Source organism: Coenobita brevimanus, chromosome 5 (genome assembly GCF_032717465.1).
Source record: "Coenobita brevimanus isolate Jiangsu-jjx chromosome 5, ASM3271746v2, whole genome shotgun sequence".
In the NCBI taxonomy this organism is placed as follows: Eukaryota; Metazoa; Arthropoda; class Malacostraca; order Decapoda; family Coenobitidae; genus Coenobita; species Coenobita brevimanus.
The window spans coordinates 14679494-14701004 of NC_136958.1; the positions used below are offsets into that span (position 1 = coordinate 14679494).

Genomic DNA, 21511 nt, shown 5'->3' on the forward strand with positions numbered 1-21511 from the left:
CCCCTTGCATCTGCTTTATGTGTTGCTATCCTTGTATCCATTCCTCGTCCAGGATAGCAGAACACAAAGCAGATGTAGGCTACGATGTTACAGAGTATCCAATTCCCGAGTGTTGCATACAGATCAGCACAATCATCTGCCCAAGTGGGAAGAAGTTACAATCATTGACAGAATTCTGAATAAACAAATGAGAAAAATGTTGGAAGCAGCTCTCATTTGTGTAAAAAATGTAAGTAACCATGGAGAAGGATTTCTCAGCCTATGTGGGTCTACAGCAAGGACAGCACTAATGTCGTAATCAGGGGTGGGATAGAAAGACCGAATTTTCCCAGAGGTATCCAATCAGGCTGCGACACAAGAAGGGGGAGGGAATTTCCGTGGGTGTAAATGTTTCGGCTCTGTCACTTCTTGTTCAAATTCTCTGAAGATGGGTTCTGTGAAGCCCGAAATGTCTACACATAGATACATAAAAAGGGTATACAAGTATATAGACTGACAGAAAGATATAGCTGGCTAGCTAGATATTTAGACAGACAGATAGAGAGATAGTGATTGGATGAAGACAGTCAGAGAGACAGTACAGACAGATTGATAAATAGGTAAATGGGGAGCAGATAGAGAGGTAGCTCAATAGACAGAGATAAAATTAGGGATAATATGGTTATGTTGCAACGTAAGTCACACACACACACACACACACACACACACACACACACACACACACACTCTCTCTCTCTCTCTCTCTCTCTCTCTCAGAGAGCGGGGGTTCCTTGCTTAGTCTTCGTAGGACAGTCAAGGAGGGAGGTTGTGGTAGCTGTGGCGGCTGATCGACAGTGGTACTTGTGGTTGTTCCTACAGCTGTTGATGGTTGTGACGGTAGGAGCAGAGTGGTGACTGAAATGTGGGCGTTTTGGTTGTAATGTAGTGAATGAATATGAGTCGTGGCTGTATTAGATAGCTGTCACTCCAGGAATTATTGCTGGTTGTAGTACTGGTCAAAACTGTGGTAAGCACGGTGACAGCAGCTGAAACAGCCAGTGGTGATAGTAGGTGTTCTGGATAGGAGAAGTGCTAGTTGTGTTAAAATGGTGGTAAGTTATGGTGATGGGAATAGTTAATGGTAGATACTGGAGGAGGTAGACAGGGTAACTGTGGTACTGTTGGATGTTTGTGATTATTATTTTTTTGTATGTGTGTGTGTGTGAACAGCGAGGATGTGCAACGTGACCCGATTGTTTGCCGTGTTAGCGACGGTGATGATGATGATGATGGTGATGGCTCTTGGGCAACGATCCGATACGCCGCATGAAGATATTCCTTTCTTCTCGATTGAACCCATCATCAGCGGCGTTGTAGCAGAAGTAAAGGAACTGCTCAAAGAAGAAAGGGAACTGTTGGATCACAAAATCGTGGCAGTGGAGCAGAAGATGGAAGCATTGTATCAGAGAGTGGTGACAGTGGAACAGAAGGTTGAAACAGTAGATCAGAATGTAGGGGCAGTGGAGCAGATGGTGGAAGCTGTGGATCAGAAAGTGATGTCGACTGGGGCAGCAGTGGAACAGAAAGTGGAAATAGTGGAGCAAAAAACTGAAGCGGTGGATGAGAAAGTCGGCGAATTAGGGGCATCAGTGGAGCAGAGTGTGTCGTCAGTGAAACAGAAACTGGCAACAACTGGGGAGGCAGTAGAGCAGAAGGTGGCGGCGACTGAATCAGCGTTGGCGAGGCTACTAAACACCCTGGCCACACACCAGCAGCTGGTGGAGATGAAGGCCAAGTTGTCCACAATGGTCTCCACTGCCAGTGGGAAGGTAACGGAGGCCATGGAGGAGATGGCGGATGTGGTGAAGGAGTGTGGAAGTTGTTGCCAGGAGGACTCTGTGGTCCAGGTCCTGGCCACCGCTAATGACACCAAGTACAATGTAGCCTCCCTCGCTCACCTCATTAACACCACCACCGACGCCAGTGTTCAGGTCAGTTCCTCCCTCTCACATCGCTTTGCTCTGCTTCCCCTCCCCTACACCTCATTCCTTCCCTCTCACATCCCTTAACTCTCCTTCACTCCCCTCAACAACCACTTGCTTATCCGTTCAATCTCATTCTCTTCCTCCTACACCCTTTCTCAATTTCTCACAAGTCATCCACTCTCCTTTCCTTCCACATCTCTTAACTCTCCTTGTGGTCACATCACATATATTGATTATGCAGAACGTTTCTGTTCATTTTCCAAAAGGAGGCATAAAAATTCGCTTGAATGTATCGAGAGAAGAATAGTAATGAACAATAATCTCAGTCTCTTGATGTAAGGTTTAAGTAATTAAGCTAATACTCACTGCAGAGGTGGCGAGCGATGGGACACTTGAGAGTGGTGTTTAAATGGTGAAGACGACATAGAAAAACTTATTGAGATGATTACTATAGTCAAAATGCTAAAAAGTAGGGATATAAAACAGACACAATTCACTTTAGAACAGAACGAGTTAAGTTTTGGTTTGGTAATACAGTGGTGGACGAGCGGAAGAAATTAACCACATGGGAGCCGCCAGCTCTGTTGACATCCCAGGGAATAAGCTTGATAAATACTCGTATATAAGTAACAAGAAGAAGCGCTCTGAGAGTGAGACACCAGAGCTCTAGAGTTGAACTATGGTCCCCATCATTTGACTTTGCTCAGTACCTTGAAATACGAGCGACAGTTATGAAGATCGAATTACTTCATTCTTGCCTCGATTAGGCAAGTGTGATCCATGTGCATCAGAACTCTATAAAGTTTGATCCAAATCAGTTCAAAACTGAGTTATACGGCCAAACGTCTATCTTTGTCCTGTGACCCATCCGTCCCTAAGTCGTTCAGGTTAGGTTAGAATTGGTTAGTTTTTTTTTTTTTGGCAAGATTAGTTTAAATTAAGCTAGGCTGGGTTAGACTAGATTTAGTTGGGTTAGTTAAGGTTAGTAGGGATGAAACGACTGGTGGCGGTTTGGCTTGAGGCCCAATCCACCTAAAAGGCCACAATAGCGGAGGGTCATTTGCCTTGGTCTGTGTGCAGAATTGGTGAGGATATATAAATAGTTTCAAAATTGCCAATTTTCTGCAGCCTTGTAAAGCTATCATCATGATAATTAGGTTATAGTAAAATATATGCATAGGTTCGTACCTAATTTCACCATTTCTATGTATTTATCAATATGGGTAAGGTGGGGTAAGAGGAAACCCCCCCCCCGCCCCCAAGGGGAAAAGTCCCTGATACCTGAACTATTAATGACACCGACGTGGGATGGATATATTGAGAAGCCTTCATGTATTGCCTATCTAGGCTCCGCGTTGTATATGTATTGTATCTCAGGTTTTAACATGGAAAAAAATGTATTTAAAAAATATAAAAGGGCCTTTTTACTATCCCATGGGTTGGGCAAAAGGCCCATGGAGGAGACCCATTTACCCCACCAAAAAATTTCTGTTCTGATCAAATGTGTCAAAAGCACCAACTTGAACAAAATACAGTTTTATTGACTCCCTTAGCCAAAAAAATCAGCTCCATTATAGCCGGAAGTACAAATTAGCTAATAAAAAACAAAATTATTTATAAAACTTGATAATGATTGACCTTAATACAATCACATATGCAAAAAAATCTTTTCTTCCTCCACTTAAGGAAAATATCCTCCATTTTAGACTTGAGTGAATTGCATTTTAGAAACAGGAACAAAATTAACTTTATTTTCATTGAATTTCATACAGTCGTTTTATATAACATTAATGTTCTATTCTTGGTTACTTTTAGTCTGCTTTTACGTAACTTAAAATTATTTTTTGGTGTGCAGATACTGTAAGAAGATAAAATTCATGCTTTTTTTTTTAATAGCTATAATTACATACCAACAGGGCCGTACAAAAATTGCACGTTTGCCTGAACTTCACAGAGGGTTAGTGTGAAAAATTATACTTACTTAGGTATCGTCAGATTCACAACTGTGACACATGTACCGGTGAAATTCAGGTGTACATTCTTCATGCGCCCCTTTTCTACAGGAGGTCCACTGTACCCAGGTCTGCTATCAGCAAATAGGGCTCCACACACCAGATAAGGCCATTCCTCTTCGTCAGATGAAACTGGAAGTGAAAATGGCCGTTCCTTCGTTTTCTTTGTAGTTTGCTTGTTAGGTGAAATAGATGCAGAATATTTTTCTGGAAGTATTTTTTTTTTTTTAAGCTGATGTTATTACTTCAGGCCTTTGTAATTTCATTTTCCCACACTGCTTCTGAGTTGGTTCTGGGGACTGCACAGTTGTGTAAGAATAATTTTTGCGTCATTCTCTGCTGATGTTCCAGGTTGTGGATCGTGGGACTTAAGTGCTGAGGAAGTTACATTTGTTGCTGAGAATGTATTAATGCTGACATCTAATGAACTTTTATCAAGATCTGTGTACACTTTATTCTCAATTAAATCAGAACTGTTTTGTGTGATTGTGCTAAAATCATCGAATCAGGTGGGTCTTCAGTAATGTTGCTTCTATAAAGTCTTCATGTGTAAAGATGAAAGGCCACAGACCAACTGTTCTAAAACTATTTACAGTTTTATCTACAATGGCCGTTTTCATGAAGGCATTGGCAAATACATATACCACATTATACTGTGCAATGCGTCCCCCAGCATTTGAAATCATCCAGTTATCTGCAGCTTTACTGTATATATATATATATATATATATATATATATATATATATATATATATATATATATATATATATATATATTAAACAGTATACAGGTGTATCATATAATTATATGCATAATACACACAAGATACAAGAATTTCTTTGTTTGTATACGCATACTTGCATTTGTGTAACTACTGCATATTCATATATGCATACGTGAAAGATCTTGATCACATGGGTAATGGATTGTCTTAAGTGTACTGTATATCAAGTAACACATTTATATATTTTGAATATGTATATTCAGTAATAAGCAGTACAACTAAGTCTAGGAATACAGTTATTTTCGTGTTACTACATATACACTATACAGCTGTCGATTGTACCATATTCTGTGTATTGAAGGAATATGCTTTCTTACACTGTAGGCTACTGCATAGTCAATCAAAAAAAGTATTGGTCCTCTTACTGCGCGTATCATTCTGAATTATGGACGAAGTATTGTGATATAAGGCTTACCCTCATTATAAGTGCAGTTATTGTTCTTAGTATTTATTACTACGACAAATCACACAGAACTTCACATATTTACGCACTAGGTTAACAGATTCACGTGTGTCTGCAGAACTCGGTCATTTTCACATCCATCCAATCCCCAGCGGTGCGATACTTTTTTGGCTGACATTACATTGCCGATAAATATGATAAAAAAAAAAAAATTACCAGAAACGTCAAGTTTTTCTGCTCTACTCTTACGTTACAGTGCAATAAGTTCTTTTTCACTTACGGTATTGCTTTGTGATGCATACCAAATGGGGGTGTAAGTGAAACATCAGATATGAGCTCCTCAGTAGCTTTTTTTTTTTTTTTTTTTTTTTTTTTGCTGCTGCTGATCACTCAGTTTAAGGGAAAAAATGATAGTCAAACTATCTCACAGGAAAAAATTGTCTATCTCTTGCTTTCACCTGCTCCTACCTCATGCGAGTATGGCTACTTTTATAGGTAACTGTAATATGTAACTCTCACTTACTCATGGCTATATTCTCCCATTGTGGCCACGGCCATAGATATGTGTGTAACTATACCAACTTTAGGGTGGACCATCATCTGATAATTTTTTTACCGTTATCCCTCGGCACTCACTTGGTCCAGCGTACGATGCACAAGTTCGACGGCGAATACAAAGTAATTTTACCTTTGCGAAAAGAGAGAAGACAGAACAGAATAGATTTTAAAAGTATTTTCCATAGCTTTGGCCAGAATTCTTTCCTGCAGACAAGGGGCGTGGACAGAATATTTTATGGATAGATGTTCTGATACAAAATGGGAATGTTTTGTGTCCTGAGGACGTAAACAAAAAATAATTTTGACCAAATAGTATGCACTTACGGTTTCTGTAGTTCAAGCCATTTAATAAATTAAGTGATCATTGTTGTGAAAAAAAAAAAAAAAAACTTTGGCATTCTCAAACCTTTGGCATTTACTGTGATATACCGACATGATTAATATAACATCTGACATTTCCTAAACTGGTGCATAACACCGCATTATCATCGACAAAAAGAAACAGATTCTTTGATACCAAAATTTAATTCCGGGTTGTGCTTGAATTTCTAGAAAATAGCACTGAAACCCTTTGTATGGTACTTATCATGGCAAATATGTGGCAGACGAATACAGTGGCAGTCATTATGGTGGCCATGTTATTATTATTTTTTTTTTTACCTCAATGAACTGAGATCATTTGGTCATTGTTTTCTGTCTTACTCATTACACTAACAAGGCTTCACACTATTTCTGGAATTTTGTTGGAAGCTAAAATACTTTTAAGTTCCTTCTGGATCTTTTCCTTCTCTTCCATATCTTAAAATTTGCTGTGTGAGGATAAGTTGGTTACTTCTGCATATGTTTGGCGTACCTAGGATTTCGGATTTGTGATACATTAATATGAGTGCGCAGTATCTCGTGTCGTGGTGCTCTCATCTCCTGTCAATCTTCTCTTCAAATCTTGCATTAATAAATCCAGAAATGAATACTATATCTTTCCTCCGTAACACTCATCAGTGTTAGGAATCTGTGGCTCTTTCTTGGGTATACAAATAGCTTTTGTTGTGTCCTAACGGCATGAAAAAATAAATAAAAAGATGTTGCCCCCCAAACCGCACTCTTCTGGTTGCAGAGAGGGCGAATGAGCAGATCCTCAAGCATTTGTTAGGGTTTTATCTGTGCACATGCCTGCTGCATACATTTAGTAACACCGCCGGACAGTTTTATTGAATGAAATACTTCTTGTACTGGGAAGATTATTAAAGACGCATTTGTCTCCGCCACGGCCAGACACGTGACAGCATTATCCAAGAGGTGGGTCGCCTGGCCAATGAGAGCAGCACCACCAACAATTTTATCGGGGCCAGAGTGAATGAGGTCCAGGCAGCTGTGATGGACATCAGGACGTCACTGGGGGAAATTCTTAACTACTCCTGCTCACCAACAGTACCACCATCAACAGACGCAGGTTAGTGCACACACACACACACATACAGAGAGAGAGAGAGAGAGAGAGAGAGAGACTGAAGATGATAAAAACTGTAACAATTCTGTAATGAAGTATTTCTGTGATAGCCATCACTTGCACCGACGTCTACTGGTTTCACATGTTATTTACATATGGTTACTCCGTTTCTGATTCACTGCCACCATCTTGGGGCAAGTTATCTGCAGACTTGTAATATTACGATGTAATTTTGCTTGAGTACTGTACTCAAGCAAGTTTTATGGATATCGACTTTTTAAAAATTATATAATTTTTTTTTTATTAATTTTACTTTAACTTGAGTACGGTTTTCAAATACTTTTACTTCAATATATATTGAAAATTAATAAAAAGTGACTCGTTACATTAATCATTTGAGATTGACGTTAGCCTTTGGTCAGTGACAGAGCACAGAAAAGTGCAAACATGGATGCTGATCAATCACAACACTGTTTGGACCAGTCACGTGAGGTCTTGCATGTGTTTTCTTCTCGGTCTCCATGCCTCCTTCCTGCTGAACCGGCCCCACCAAATCGATCTCTCACGATTCATCATAATCTCATCTTTATTTCCGACCAAGTATATGTGAAAGTATGGACCAGAACACAAGGAAAGAGGGAAAAAATGATGGGAAGAGCCCTAATCAATAGCATCCCCAGTGAAATAGGCCACACACTCACTCGTTCAAGCCCCTGGAATCCTAAAGCTGCCTCAAAGACATAAGGATCGGGACATTTTTGTTTGTCTGTTTGTTTGCTTGTTTTCAAGATGCTGTTCACATCCCCTATCACAAAGTCAGTCCAACAACAAACTCAATCCCGTAAGTTGCCTCATATCATCGACTTTCATACCTGGCTTCCTCACACATTCGTTCACCATCATTATTCATTTTCATCTTTGACAACACCACGTTGAGTACACCGCTTCCCGTCCGATCAGCGAAGTTAAGCAACGTTGGGTCTGGTTAGTACTTGGATGGGTGACCGCCTTGGAACACCAGATGCTGTTGGCATCCCTACGTGTCAAGTGGGGTTGGTGGAGGATTAGTGCCCCTCCCTGTAAAACAATTAACTCTAAGCCCTTGGCCACCCCGTGTGGGATACATGGCGTCTGGCAATGAATGAATGAAAAATCTTTGACAACCAGCCATCCTCCCAACCTCAAACTCATTCACATATATCCTTTTCATCACTCTAACTACATCTTTCCTCAAGTGACCTATTGTCAACTAGCTTCCTTTCCCCATATCTTTCACGAATCACATTATTCTTTGTTTTGGCCACTCTAACTTAAGCACTTCACCTATGTTCCTTACTAACTACATTTCCTCTGCCTTTATCTTGACATTTTTTGCTCTCCTGCTACAGCAAATGTTCGCACCTTGTTAATGTGAGCAATAAAACACATTTAAGCAGTCTGTTGCGGCTTTCACATTCAGATCCGAGTCTAATGTCAAGGCCTTCAAAGCATGCATCGTTATTTTACTCTACTTTTCACTTCCTTTGCGCATTTATATCTTTTTTCTATTACCGCACATGTTCAAAAGTCATGGATATCAACAAAACTCTGGATTAATCTGCAAATCTATTGTTCATTACCAGCAACCAGAACTATCCTGCACATTTAAGACTTAGGGTCTACTACCGTTCACCATTCATTAACTTTTTCCCTCTCTCTCTCTCTCTCTCTCTCTCTCTCTCTCTGTCCAAAACATTTGTTTTATCGCTGTCTATCTATCTATTTATATACCTAGCCTTTTCCTCCTAAAGAGGGATAGCTGAGACATGCCAGCACACTCACCAAATTACTCATCCACATACATTTACTCGTATATTAGCCTCTAATATATATATATATATATATATATATATATATATATATATATATATATAGAGAGAGAGAGAGAGAGAGAGAGAGAGAGAGAGAGAGAGAGAGAGAGAGAGAAAGAGAGATAGATAGATAGATATAGATATATAGATAGATAGATAGATAGATATATGCAAAGAAGAAGGAACCATTCAAGATCCGTTCATTTCGAGATGCTTGGACACACTGCTTTTGAAAGACTGGAGATTATAGGAAGTAGGAAATACAGACAGAGGGAGATAGTTGCAGATTTGATCTGTTCCATAAATGAAAAACTGGGAGTAACGGTTATTTTTCCATTAAAGTGTTGGACAGAAAATGGATGAGAGTTTGTTGCTAGACGGGTGGTACGCCGTTGTAAAAGTGGGGGGATGAAAGCAGACAGCTCAGAGGAGCAGTAACCACTGAAGTAGCGACAGAAAAGTCGTAAAGATGCAACAGTGCGGCAAAGAGGCAGAGGTTGAAGAAAGCCAGTAAGAGGAGGAGAGTTAATGAGACGAAAAGCCTTGGCTCCACCTCGTTGAGAAGAGCTGTATGTTGAGAGCCTCCCCACACATGAGAGCTGTACTCTACACAGGGACTAATAAAACCAGTGTATAAAGTCAACAACTGTGCAGGGGTAAAGAATGTATGAAGTCGGCTTAGCACACCTAATCTCTTGGAAGCAGATTTTACAAGAGATGTAATATGATCTTTCCAAGATAAATCCCTTCAGAGTGAAACCACAAGTATGTTTTAGGGTGGTGTAGGACTGAGCTGGATATTATTAAACATTAGTTGTTACTCCTGTGGAAGATTTTGTCGGGATGACAGGTGTAAGAACTGAGTCTTTGATGCATGAAAAACAACAAGATTACTATTACCCTAGTCAGAGATACGAGCCAAGTCAGACATTAGGTGTGCCATAGCCTCATCCCTTGTTTGTTGAAGTAACTGTTGAGATGGACGTTGCTGAAACCAAATGGAAAAGTGAAGGGTGGAATCATCAGTGTACGAGCGGATAGGGTTAGATGTACAACCTAGAAGGTCATTGATGAATAAAAGGAAGAGAGTTGGTGATAGGACAGAGCCCTGAGAAACACCACAGATCATAAATCTAGGTGAAGAACAGTGGCCGTCTACAACAGCAGCTATAGAACGACCAGAAAGGAAGCTATAGATGAAGGCATAGATAGAAGGATAGAATCCATAGGAGGGCAGTTTGGAAATTAAAGGCTAATGCCAGACTTGATTGAAAGCCTTTGAGATGTCAAGTGCAATGGCAAAGCTTTCACCAAAGTCCCGAAAGGAGGATGACCAGGAGTCTGAAGGGTAGGTGAGAAGATCGCCAGTGGAGCATCCTTGATGGAACCCACACTGACGATCAGAAAGAGGGTTGTGAATAGACTCGAAAACTTTGAGACACAGGATGTTAAAGCAATTGGGCGACAGTTAGATGGTTGGGAATGGTCACTCTTCTTTGGGACAGGCTGAATGAGAGCAAACTTCCAGCAAGAAGGAAAGGATACAAGTTGATAGACAAAGGCGAAAGAGTTTACTTAAGCAGGGTGTAAGCACAGTTCTTGAGGACAACAGGAGGGACTCCATCTGGCCCATATGCCTAGTTAGTACTGAGGCCAGTGATGGCAGAAAATAAATCAGTTGAAGAAATTTTAATGTCAGCCATGAGGAAGTTAGAGGGGGGAAGTGATGGAGGAACAGCACCAGAATCGTCAAAGGTGGAATTGGAGGAGAAAGTTTGAGCGAGGAGATCTGCGTATCAGTGGAATAAATAGGTATAGAGCAATCAGAGTAGAAAAGAGGAGGGAAGGGTGATGAGGTAAAGTTGTTAGAAAGGTTTTTGGCAAAGTGCCAGAAGGAGCGGGAAGAATTCGAATTGGAGACTTGAGGGCATTTAGTACATATGATATTATTTTTAGCAGAGCGAAGAACAGTCTTAGTACGATTCCGGGCAGAAACAAAAAAGATGTGATTCAAGGATGGGTTGGCTGCGGTACCTTTTATAGGCCCTCTCCTTGTTGTGGACAGCATTAGAACAAGCATGATTAAACCAAGTCTTTCTTGCATTAGTCAAATGATATGAGAAAGGAATGTATGCTTCCATGCCCGAGAGAATAACCTCTGTAATGCACAAGGCACACTCAGATGGCTCCCGGCCATAGAAGCAATAATCATTCCGGGGAAAATCAAAGAAGTACTGCCTGAGAGCCTCCCAGTCAGCAGCTCCACAGTGCCACAATTGATGTTCCTTTGAAAGGTCCACAGTCCGTAATGGAGCAATAGGGTAGGTTAAGGTAATAACGTTTGATCGGAGGAGTGCAACAGAGAGGAAAGATTAACAACGAAAACAGAAGGATTAGTTGTAAGGAAGAGGTCAAGTATGTTGGAACTCTCTCCAAGGCAGTCAGTAATACAGGTAAGGTGCTGTATATAGTCCAGGAGACAGTGAGGTGAACCTTACAGTAGGGTATATACAAGATTTTTTTGCTATTTCTAGTCCTCCTGGGTGTCCTAATGATGAATCTGACGGAAGCCACTCTGGCACCCTTGGGCATTTGTTTTTATTAACAGAAATTCAAAATGGCGGCCAGACCATATCTATCACTGTGGTACTGTGAAGAAGATCAAGAGGATACCTGCTTTAAATACTATGTACAAGCTGTCACTGCTATTATAATAACGTCTATGAGTTTTATTTAACATCATACACATTCGTCATGACAATACATGGACATAGTATGGGCAAAAAGCTACCAAACGGTATAAAAATAGCATATAACAGTAACAAAATGTATGATGCCAGCAGTGACTAACATTCATCAGTAAGTTCTCTAGACTACCCTTCACCAAAATATTTAAAAGAAAGCTCTCTACACTTCACCACAATATATAAGCTTTAAACATTTACATCCATAGCTCAAAACAGAGATCTATTCATCCAGATCATCTTCACTATCTGATTCAAGAGGATCATCGAACATCTGCTTAACTGTATGTTCATTGTTGCACTTGTCCTCTGTTTGGCAGCTGCAGAATGTGGTGCAAGACATCTTTGCACTCTTACAGCTGCACTGCTTACGACTACATGGTGTGCTGCTTGTGCATCCACATGCGATAACTTTCATCAGGTCTGAAGGTGCTGCAGGCCTATACATTGTTACTGGATAGGGGACCCCATCTCTGTTATGCCACCCATAGTCTTCTGCATTCACATCTGGGGGTTGCTGCTCATCAGCAGCTTTCCACAACATTGCCTGAAGGTGAGCTCGCTTCATGTGGTGAGTGAGTGCCTCGTCTGTTGGCGGAAGAGAGTGGAGATTGGAGCATTTTTCTCTCTTTGTGGTGAAGAGCATGTGGCGAACTTCAGCCATGGTTGTGCAGATCTTGGCACCATACAAGAGGCAAAACAGACGACGACCAGTCTCCATCAAGACTTCTTCAGAAGTGTTTGGTTGACCCACTGGAGTAAGATCAGGGTTGTCATGCTTCATCATGACATTAATGGCAGATACTTTGCCTTTCCCAAAGGGGTATGAGACTATGTTACACCCGGTAATCACATGCAAGGGCAAAAGCTGCAAGCTTTTATTTCCAAGCTTTCTAGCTGTAGCAGTTATATCGATAACTGTTCCATCAAACTTCCTCATTGTGACCTCCTGGGAGAGGTGGTGTTTACAACAAAAGTACACCAACAGCACAAACACATCTGTGTCCTCACTCAGTACCTGAATGTGTTCTCTGCTTTCCTCTCTTGCCAAAAGAAGAGTGTAGCTGATGATGTTGATATCGGCTTCTTCATGTCCAAATTCTTCATCCTCCTGACCAATGATCTTCACATTCACATCATCATCATCATGTGCTGAACAAAGAAGGCCAATGAGTTGCTTTTTATTGTTGACATTCTTCATGAGCACATTCCTATCTGGCAGAGGAGTGGTCATTGTCATTTTGATGTCAAGGGGCAGAGCTCCAGATGTACGTCTCTCATGTTCATGGGACTTAATGGATCCCTCCTGGTACCGGTCAAAGATAACGTACACCTCATGACTTCGAGATACTGATTTGCTGAAGTTAGTTGCCAGCTGTTCCATTGTTGCATTCTTTGGCCAAGAGATGTGGTACAGCATTGCATTACCATCAGTGATTTCAATCTTGGGCTGAATGGTTGAATGCTTCAATACTGCAAGATGGCTGACAAGAGAGGATTTGTTGCCTTTCCTCATATCACCATATTCATCGAATAGACTGAATGGGATGGGTGCCAGTTCATAACTGAGGACATCCTTTAAGTCAAAGCCCCTGTGAGCACTTGTCACGAGCATTCTTGCATACAACCTTTCTGTGTCATACACTGTCTTGTCTCCGACTCTGACTCCTTTCTTCACTGTCTCCATAGTGACCACCTCTTTTTTCACTGGTTCATAGAAACAACAAGAAAACTAAAGCACTATGTGCATATCTAGTGTACAAAGAATTGGTGAAATGTGTGCAGTAGCTTAGAGGAAGGCAGGAAACTGCCCTACAGTCATGACGTGGCATGGGTACACCATAGTTTTTTGCATTTTTCTCGAAAAGTGTGAGGCCTAGGATCACCGTTGTGAACTCAAATGAAAGCCAATGAAATTCTGCATAGGATGATAAAATAACAATATAACAGTGTCGAGAAAAGTTTTTCGCTAGAGCTCCCTGAATAAAAAATCTGTTGTCTGTCGGAAATGGGTTTTACTTTTTCGCTTATTACTTGAACACCATACCTCGTATCAAACTGGGACTTCCGGCATTCGAAAGCTAATAAAATTCTCTTTTCAATGATGTATAACATGTAGAGATTGATTAATAAACATTCGACTTATGATGTTGGGAAGTAAGATGTATGCTTCTGAATGTTTATTCATATGGCCCTAATTTACGTATAGTGTTTTTTTTTTTTTTTTAATTGTTTAGAACAAAGACCGACAAATAGGAATATGTGGGTTTTGTGGCAAACTAAATATGTTTGGGTGGTGAAAATAAGCCAAAAATACTTTTTTGGAGAGAGCGGTGGCAGGGGGGGAGGGGAGAAAAGCTGATGCATCATGACACAAAAAACTTATTAACTTATCCACGCGCGAAAGGGTTAACCCGTACCATCCCAGGCATTTTTGCAATTTTATACCCACCCAATCCTGCACCAAAAATGGAAAAAAATTTTATTACATAAAACAATCCAAAAGGACATATAAATTAAGGAAAAGCAAAAAAAAAAAAGTACTCCTTATAGGAGAAATAAATGCAGGATGGCCGTCCATCGTGTTTCTAGCCCAGTTTCCCAAGCCGTGAGATAAGTTTTCCCTCCCAGCTGGGCGGGATGAGAGAGAATGGGGAGAGGAGAATGGGGAAATCCCCGTTCTCAATATCCTTCTCCACTGGCTCATATTCCTCCCCAGAAGAGTCGTCCAGGTCTTCCTCTTCTATAGAATCACTAAAGGAAGGGACAGAGGGTCCATGTGACAGTGTCAACCACCTCCTCCAGCCCAATGAGGTGGGAAAATGGCGTGACTTCTGCGACATTCTAACGCTGTGATGGACAGTGGCACACTGATATTACCCAGCCATGCAGAACCAAACTCAGTGCTACAAGTGCTTGTGCACAATGTCGCCAATACATTAAGCTACTCCTTAGCAAAAAATTAGCTAGACTGAAGCAGTCAGAGACGTGCTACAGTGCTCAAATTATGCTGTTGGCACCATCACATCGCTGGGATTACTCAAGACGTTTTGTACCATAGGCACCCTGCCGATGGCGGGATTGTACGGGTTAATAAAGCATTTAAACATACATGTGGCTTAAATGTGAGTTCTTCGTCAAGGCTGACACCAGACAATTTTGCATGTAGGACAATTCATTACAGACAATTCATTACAGAAGTTAGCAATGACAAAACAGACTCATGTGTAGGAACATTTCGAATATGATACAGGTAAAATGTAAGCAAATGCTGTAGACATGAATTACATAAAAAAAAGTACATACTCTTCCCCAAGAGAGAAGGTGGAAGTAGACTTTGTAAAGCTCAGATGGGGAAATAAAGAATGAAACTTCAAAACAGCAGTTAAAAACTCTGTCACTCATGTTGCTATTATTAAATTCAGTAACTACTGTGACCGACGTATGGTATGTTGTACAACTTAATTCAGCATCCAAAAGGACGGAACATACTATAGTCATTCTATTTTATGAAGGCAGTTTGGGTGGGACAACTTAAGACCTCACACCACTAGCTCAAGTGCCACATCACCGCCGCCACACATTTGTAATTATGCCTGCTCACCTCTCTTTCCCTCTCTCTCTACTATTTTAAGTTAGTAACTACTTATAAATGAATTTTAAATACACTGTATAGATGTAATAAAAAAAAAAGCTATAGTAGAGTATAAATCTGGTAAGACTTGTCAGCGTTGCTTTTGTGACGTTGTCAAGTGGAGTGACACGGGAGATAGCCTTGTGTGTGCAGCTCATACTCAGTCAGTCTCCCGCCATGGAAGCTTGCCCATCAAAATTCAAAACGAGGAAAGAAAACAAAGAAAATAAAAACAGAAGTAGTTAATATAAATATAAATATGAGTGAGTGTGTGTGTGTGTGTGTGAGAGAGAGAGAGAGAGAGAGAGAGAGAGAGAGAGGAGAAAAGCACGTGTGTGGTGGCGATGTGGCAACAGAGCTAGCGGTGTGAGGTCTTAGGAGGCCCCACCCAAACCGCCTTCATAAAATAGAAGGCCTATAGTTACCAAATAGACTCGTCGATCAAAATTAGTTTATCAACAAGAAGGAGTGCGGGTGTTGCCATCAGAGGGTGCAACACCCGTGAGCACTGACTGGTCTACTGTATGGGTCAAATATTTGACTGTGGCTTTGATCTTCGATAGACTACTATCAAAATCGGATTTGTCATTCTTGCCTAACACCACCAAATTTGGTTCAAATCGGATCAAAACTATATGAGCTGACTTTGCCCAGTGACTTTGATGTCTGAACACGCCCTATGGCCTTTACCTTTGACTGGTTGTTCTCAAAATCATATATCTTTATCCTTGTTTCAACTCGAACCCTTCCACAAAGTTTAGTGTACATCGGATATAAATTTTGGGTTGACCATGTCACGTGGCCTTGATTTTTGACCTACTGCAATTTTTTAAAATTTCAACCTTTTAGGTGATCCTAAACTCCTCCACCACGTTTGACCTACATCAGATTAAACTGTTATATTTATTTTTCACACATACACACAGGGTGAACTTTGACCTTGCCTTGTTACCTTGACTGATGACTTTTCACAAAATTTTTTTCCAGTTGTTGTTGCCTGACTCTTAACCCTACCACTAAGCTTGGTTCAAACCAGATCAAGACTGAGATGATCTTTCATAAAAATAGTAGTAGTAGTAGTAGCAGTAGTTGCAACCCCACAATTATCTGGATGCGAAACTAGTGGATAACAATCTGAAATAATTCTTCACTTGTAATCCAGGCAGTGGGGCCACTAGATCTAATCGATACCACCACTTGAAGGTACACCTTTCCGGGAGCAGCTGTTGAAAAACAAACAAAACAAATGCTAATAAAGACAGCAAAAACTAATATTCCAAAACAAAAACCTTGATCATAATTACGAAAGTAAGTAAAACTGCATATAAAATTAACGAATGCTTAAACAGGTAGGAAAGAAATGAATAGGCTTGTGAACAAAAGACAGTGGTGAAAGACAACAGAGAAACTTGGATCAGTTGGAAGCGATTGCCAAGTGAAAGGTTTTGGAACAGGTTCGATAAGAACCAAAGAAACGACAAATGAATTCTTTGAAAGTTAATAACTGGGAAATTTTCAGTGCATGGACTGAACAGTGTTACGAAGAACTGTACATTTAAAATAAAATACTATCAGTATGTGTTTATGAAGACGCAAATGTGCCAGGAGAGACTGCTGACGAAATAAGTTTTAGGTTCAAACTCACTTATTTGTTCAATATATTAAGAAAAGATAAAACCCCTGAAACACGGTGTAAACCAATTGTAATTATGCTTAATAAGAAATGAGACTAACAAGACCTTTGTTTATATCCTTCTATTCATGTACTGATTTATACATTTGTATATATCCCCCTCTTTATTTACAGTCTGTCTATCTATCTCTCTGTCTATCTGTCTGCCTGTCTGTCTGTCTGTCTGTCTGTCTGTCTCTATCTATCTATCTATATCTATCTATCTATCTATCTGTCTCTATTTATCTGTCCATCAATTTATATACTAGATTCTTACAAACAGGTTAACTAAGACTTTAGATGACAACTATGAACAAGAAACAGGTAGGATTCCGAAACCAGATTTTAGAGTCTGTGGAGTAACAGAATTATCTGCGTTAAACACAAGACTAAATACTCGAAATATGATCGTTTTTATGTCTGTGTTTACAAATTTTTACCTTAGGATTATCTGTAAATATTTATTAAAATATGTCATAATTTCATTTTTTTAATTTTTCACACCTAAGCTGGCTGTCGTGTGGACGGAACACATCTCAGAAATGGGGATTTTCATGTCAACGTCCACTGCAGCATCAGCGAGTGTCACGAAGGTTATTTACGTCCGCATCAAGGTAGACATCACACTTCAGTTAAGTTTATTATAATCAACACACGCAACATCAGCAGGTATGAACAATCCCATCACTTCTGAGAAACTTTTATATAACAGTGATTATTCTCTCTGACAAGGAGAGTTTGTTTTCACCCCCGTTTGTTTGTTTGTTTGTCTGTTAGGAGGATTACTAAAAACTAAGAGAGAGATTTGGACCAAATTTGGTGGGTAGGTAGCCCATGTCCCAGAGAACAATAGATTAACTTTTGGGACCGATCTGGATCGTATTACAGATTCTGGATCCGCAAAACACTTATTGCGAAACCCTAATAAAAAATGAGAACTCTTAACTCATTATAAAGAGTGGTTGGAAATTACTTTGCTCTTGTAGGAGAAATGCGCTCCACTGAGCGCCCCTCTAGTGTTTGATAAATGATCATTTTTAGTATACAGTATGTACTTGCTGTTGCCACATCCCTTGTTAAAAGATAGAAAATCGAATGTCTCCTCACTGAAGTGTACACACGGATCGGATATAAATGAATAAATAAATAAGTAAAAGAAAATTATGATTACCGAAATACAAAAAGCGTTTTGTCAGGTGAATTCGTTATTCGATATTCACATAATAAATTCGTTGCTACATTCTAAGTGTCCTTTCTAAAAGTGCAAAGTCTGATATTTAAGGCACCTTTCCAGTTATCTTTCATATTATGCGTGGTACTGAAAATGGCTACGCTCAACTGTTGCGCTAATCAGAAAACGATATAGCACAAAGTTGACAAGTTTTTGTATTCGGTTAAGGAATACATGAGATAAGCTATCTCATTTCTACACTATCCTCCCCTACATAATTCCCTCACCAATTACCACTGATGATAATTACTCTGAGTAATAAATATGAATATATGAATGAATTTTTGATAAGCTCCAGTTACCTTTTAAGATAGCGTTCCATCTGTTGAAGAAAAACATTATGCACTTATAGCAAACGTCCCAAGCATAACCCAAGGAATGTTCAGAAAAGATGAGAAAATGTATTGTAACACATCATGTCTAGGGTAAGGGCAGAGTTCCCGACTAGAGACTTATGTGTAAAAGTTTACTCATTCTTCCAGCATATAACAGTTTGACAGAAAGGCTCTCCGTTGAACACTCAATAGAATAGGGTACTTGAAGTCAGTTTTACATAATTGTCAGGTCTAGCTGAAGCATCACGTCGGTGTCTAGGCATTATTACCATTCATCAAAGTTTAATCACATAACCTTTGGGTCAATTGGAACTTTCCCATAACAGCTAATTGTTTTTCTTGAGTTTCTTCATTATTTTTCTGTAATCTGGCAGGCAAACAGACAGATAAGTAAAGCAACCTTTCCATCGTCGGTGGCGATGGTGATAATGGCACCAGACTGGCAACGCAGATAAGAGATGGGAGGAAGAGATGCACATAAAATAAACTGGATTGATGATATCTGAAAATACTGGTATGCAATGAAACAGATAACACCTAGTATTTTGTGAGAGGCCTTGTCGCGCAGTGAGTCAATACATGCTGACGTTAGAGAATAATGATGATGGTATTCGCCAAGTTTTAAGGTAGGGTGTATTTGTATGTGACATTTTTACTTTCTGTGGCAAGAGAGTATTTAAGGTGTCAGATAGAGATTTCCTCAACATAGAGGCTCTAAAGTAGCCCTAAACCCAATTTTTATCTTTTCTGATAGGTATTACTAATGTTTCAATTACCTTTAAAAATGTGATCTAAATGACGCTAAAGCAGCGATTATTGACTATATACGTAACTAGTTTTTCACTGGCGACCCTGAAGACAGCTATTGTGATCGAGTAAGTATTTATACATGTATGTATGTATGTGTGTATGAATGTATGTAAAAATTTCGTCAGGGCTAGCTCCGATCTGAATTAAAAATGGCTCATACATTGTGTGTCGATCTGGGTAGAAGTGATTCGATTTTGTTGCAGACAGGTGAAGGTTTAAGGTTATGGATCAACATCAAAATTCAGGGTGAGGCATTAACTCATGAATGCCTGGTCCGATTACGATCTTTCTTCGCAAATGCACTGAATGTAAGAATGGGAAGATGTTAATCTATTGTGCTGCAGATCGAGCAAGTGGCAACGTAACTGTGCCCTCTGAGCGCCCTGCAGTTTGTTTTTTTTTTTTTTTCATATTACTTCACTTCCTTCTAATTTATATTCTTCCTACTGAGTACTAATATTCTCTTCCTTTTCAGCCTAGCCATGGAACAACATCCAACATTAGAGCAACTTAAATGTGATGATCCCGTCAACAACCATATGTTTGTCATGTCTTGTACAAACTATGGAGGGTCTCTTTATCTTCCAAGCCATCCTTCTACGATTTTCCCCCGCACCCACAGGAACAACAAAACATAATCCTTATCCCTATCTGTATCACTTCCTCCCTCGCTCCCTCACTCGTCACTCACCAAGTTACTGTACTTTCCTAAAGAATGTGGTTAAGGTCTTCTGAGAGGAGTGTTAGGAAATGGAATTCTGCACTATGGTAGACTTTCCACTAGGCCAGGTATTCCGGTAGGGCGGGATCCTTGAGGGCTGCCTCCTCCTCCCCCACAAGGATGGCGGCCCTCTGGTATCACATTCAAAATTGTTATACACGTTTTTTCTAAATCTGGAAATACGAATTTTTTGCACAATGGTAGTGTTACACTTGCGCCAGGATAAAAGCATGGTGGGATCCCCAAGGACCGTTCCTCGTAGGGAGGGCGGTCCCCTGTAGTCTTGACTAGACGTAATGCATAACCAAGATTTTTAATCAAAGATCATGAAATTTAGCATACTGATAGATGGTTACCTCAGCCATGTTTGAGGGTCGTCCCTCACTTGGGAGAGGAGCAACACTAGAGCATCCCAGCAAAACCTTTATGCATGATCATAGTTTTTAACTTAGGAACACGAAATTTTGCTTATTGGTAGACGTTTACCCTGTCACATTCTAAGCATGCTGAGACCCTCGACGACCACCCCTACGGGCGGAAGGGAGAGGGAGCAGCCCCCAGAGGGTCATTACCAAAGATTTTTACTTAAGAATATGATATTTTGCATAGTGGTCGATCTTTCCTGAGGCTAAATTTTAGGCAGGGTGATACCTTTAAAGGCCGCCCCCCACAGGTGGGGGAAGGCGACCCAAGGGGGCTCTGGCCAATGTTAGTTATGCATTGTTATTGTTTTCAACATAAAAACAGAAAATTTTGCATGTTGGTAGACTTTTACCTGGGCCACGGTTTAGGCAGGGTGGGATTCCCGATGGTCACCTTTCAGGGGGGACACCAGTTTTTAAGCTGGCACAGAATTTTTTGCACATTAATAGTCCATCACGTGGAACAGAGTTTACAGAAGGTAGGACTCCCAGGATTTGCCCCTCCTCCTTCCCCATAAACGATAATTTCGTTTCCCTTACATTATTGCAGAGGTGAGTGTGGGTATAAGAGGTGACCTTTGACATATTCTAAGTACTGTGTATCCACTCGTGCTGAATTTGGAAAGAGAAGAACTGATTCCTGTCAGCAAGTGCCTCCAAGAGGCCACCCTCAGATCCCAATCCTCTGGGGCTAGAATCTCCAACAGGAAGATCATGTTAGTATCCTGCCTGATGATGGCCTCTCTGATCTTCAATCTCTGATTTCTGACCCCCTGCACATTCCCTGTGAACCTGCTGGGGATGAATGATGAGGAACCAGAGGTTATGACAGCTTGGGCTGTCATTGACATGATAATAAGATGTCACTGGCTTTTGCGCCATCCTTCACTGCAACCAAGCCAGCAGGTATGCCATCCGCCAGG

The 21511-nt window shown here is 40.4% G+C and overlaps 1 protein-coding gene and 1 pseudogene across 1 annotated transcript in view; both read left to right on the top strand.

Annotated features, from left to right (window-relative positions):
- The first annotated feature begins 793 nt into the window (after positions 1 to 793).
- Positions 794 to 21511, top strand: part of LOC145398029 (uncharacterized) — a 34947-nt gene continuing 14229 nt past the window's right edge. The window contains exons 1-4 of the mRNA XM_080270995.1: positions 794 to 876; positions 1210 to 1970; positions 6995 to 7172; positions 17579 to 17683. Coding sequence (XP_080127121.1) covers positions 1215 to 1970; positions 6995 to 7172; positions 17579 to 17683 — 1039 coding nt within the window. The 5' untranslated portion in view covers positions 794 to 876; positions 1210 to 1214. The remainder of the gene's footprint in view (positions 877 to 1209; positions 1971 to 6994; positions 7173 to 17578; positions 17684 to 21511) is intronic.
- On the top strand, positions 8084 to 8202 carry LOC145399076 (5S ribosomal RNA; annotated as a pseudogene).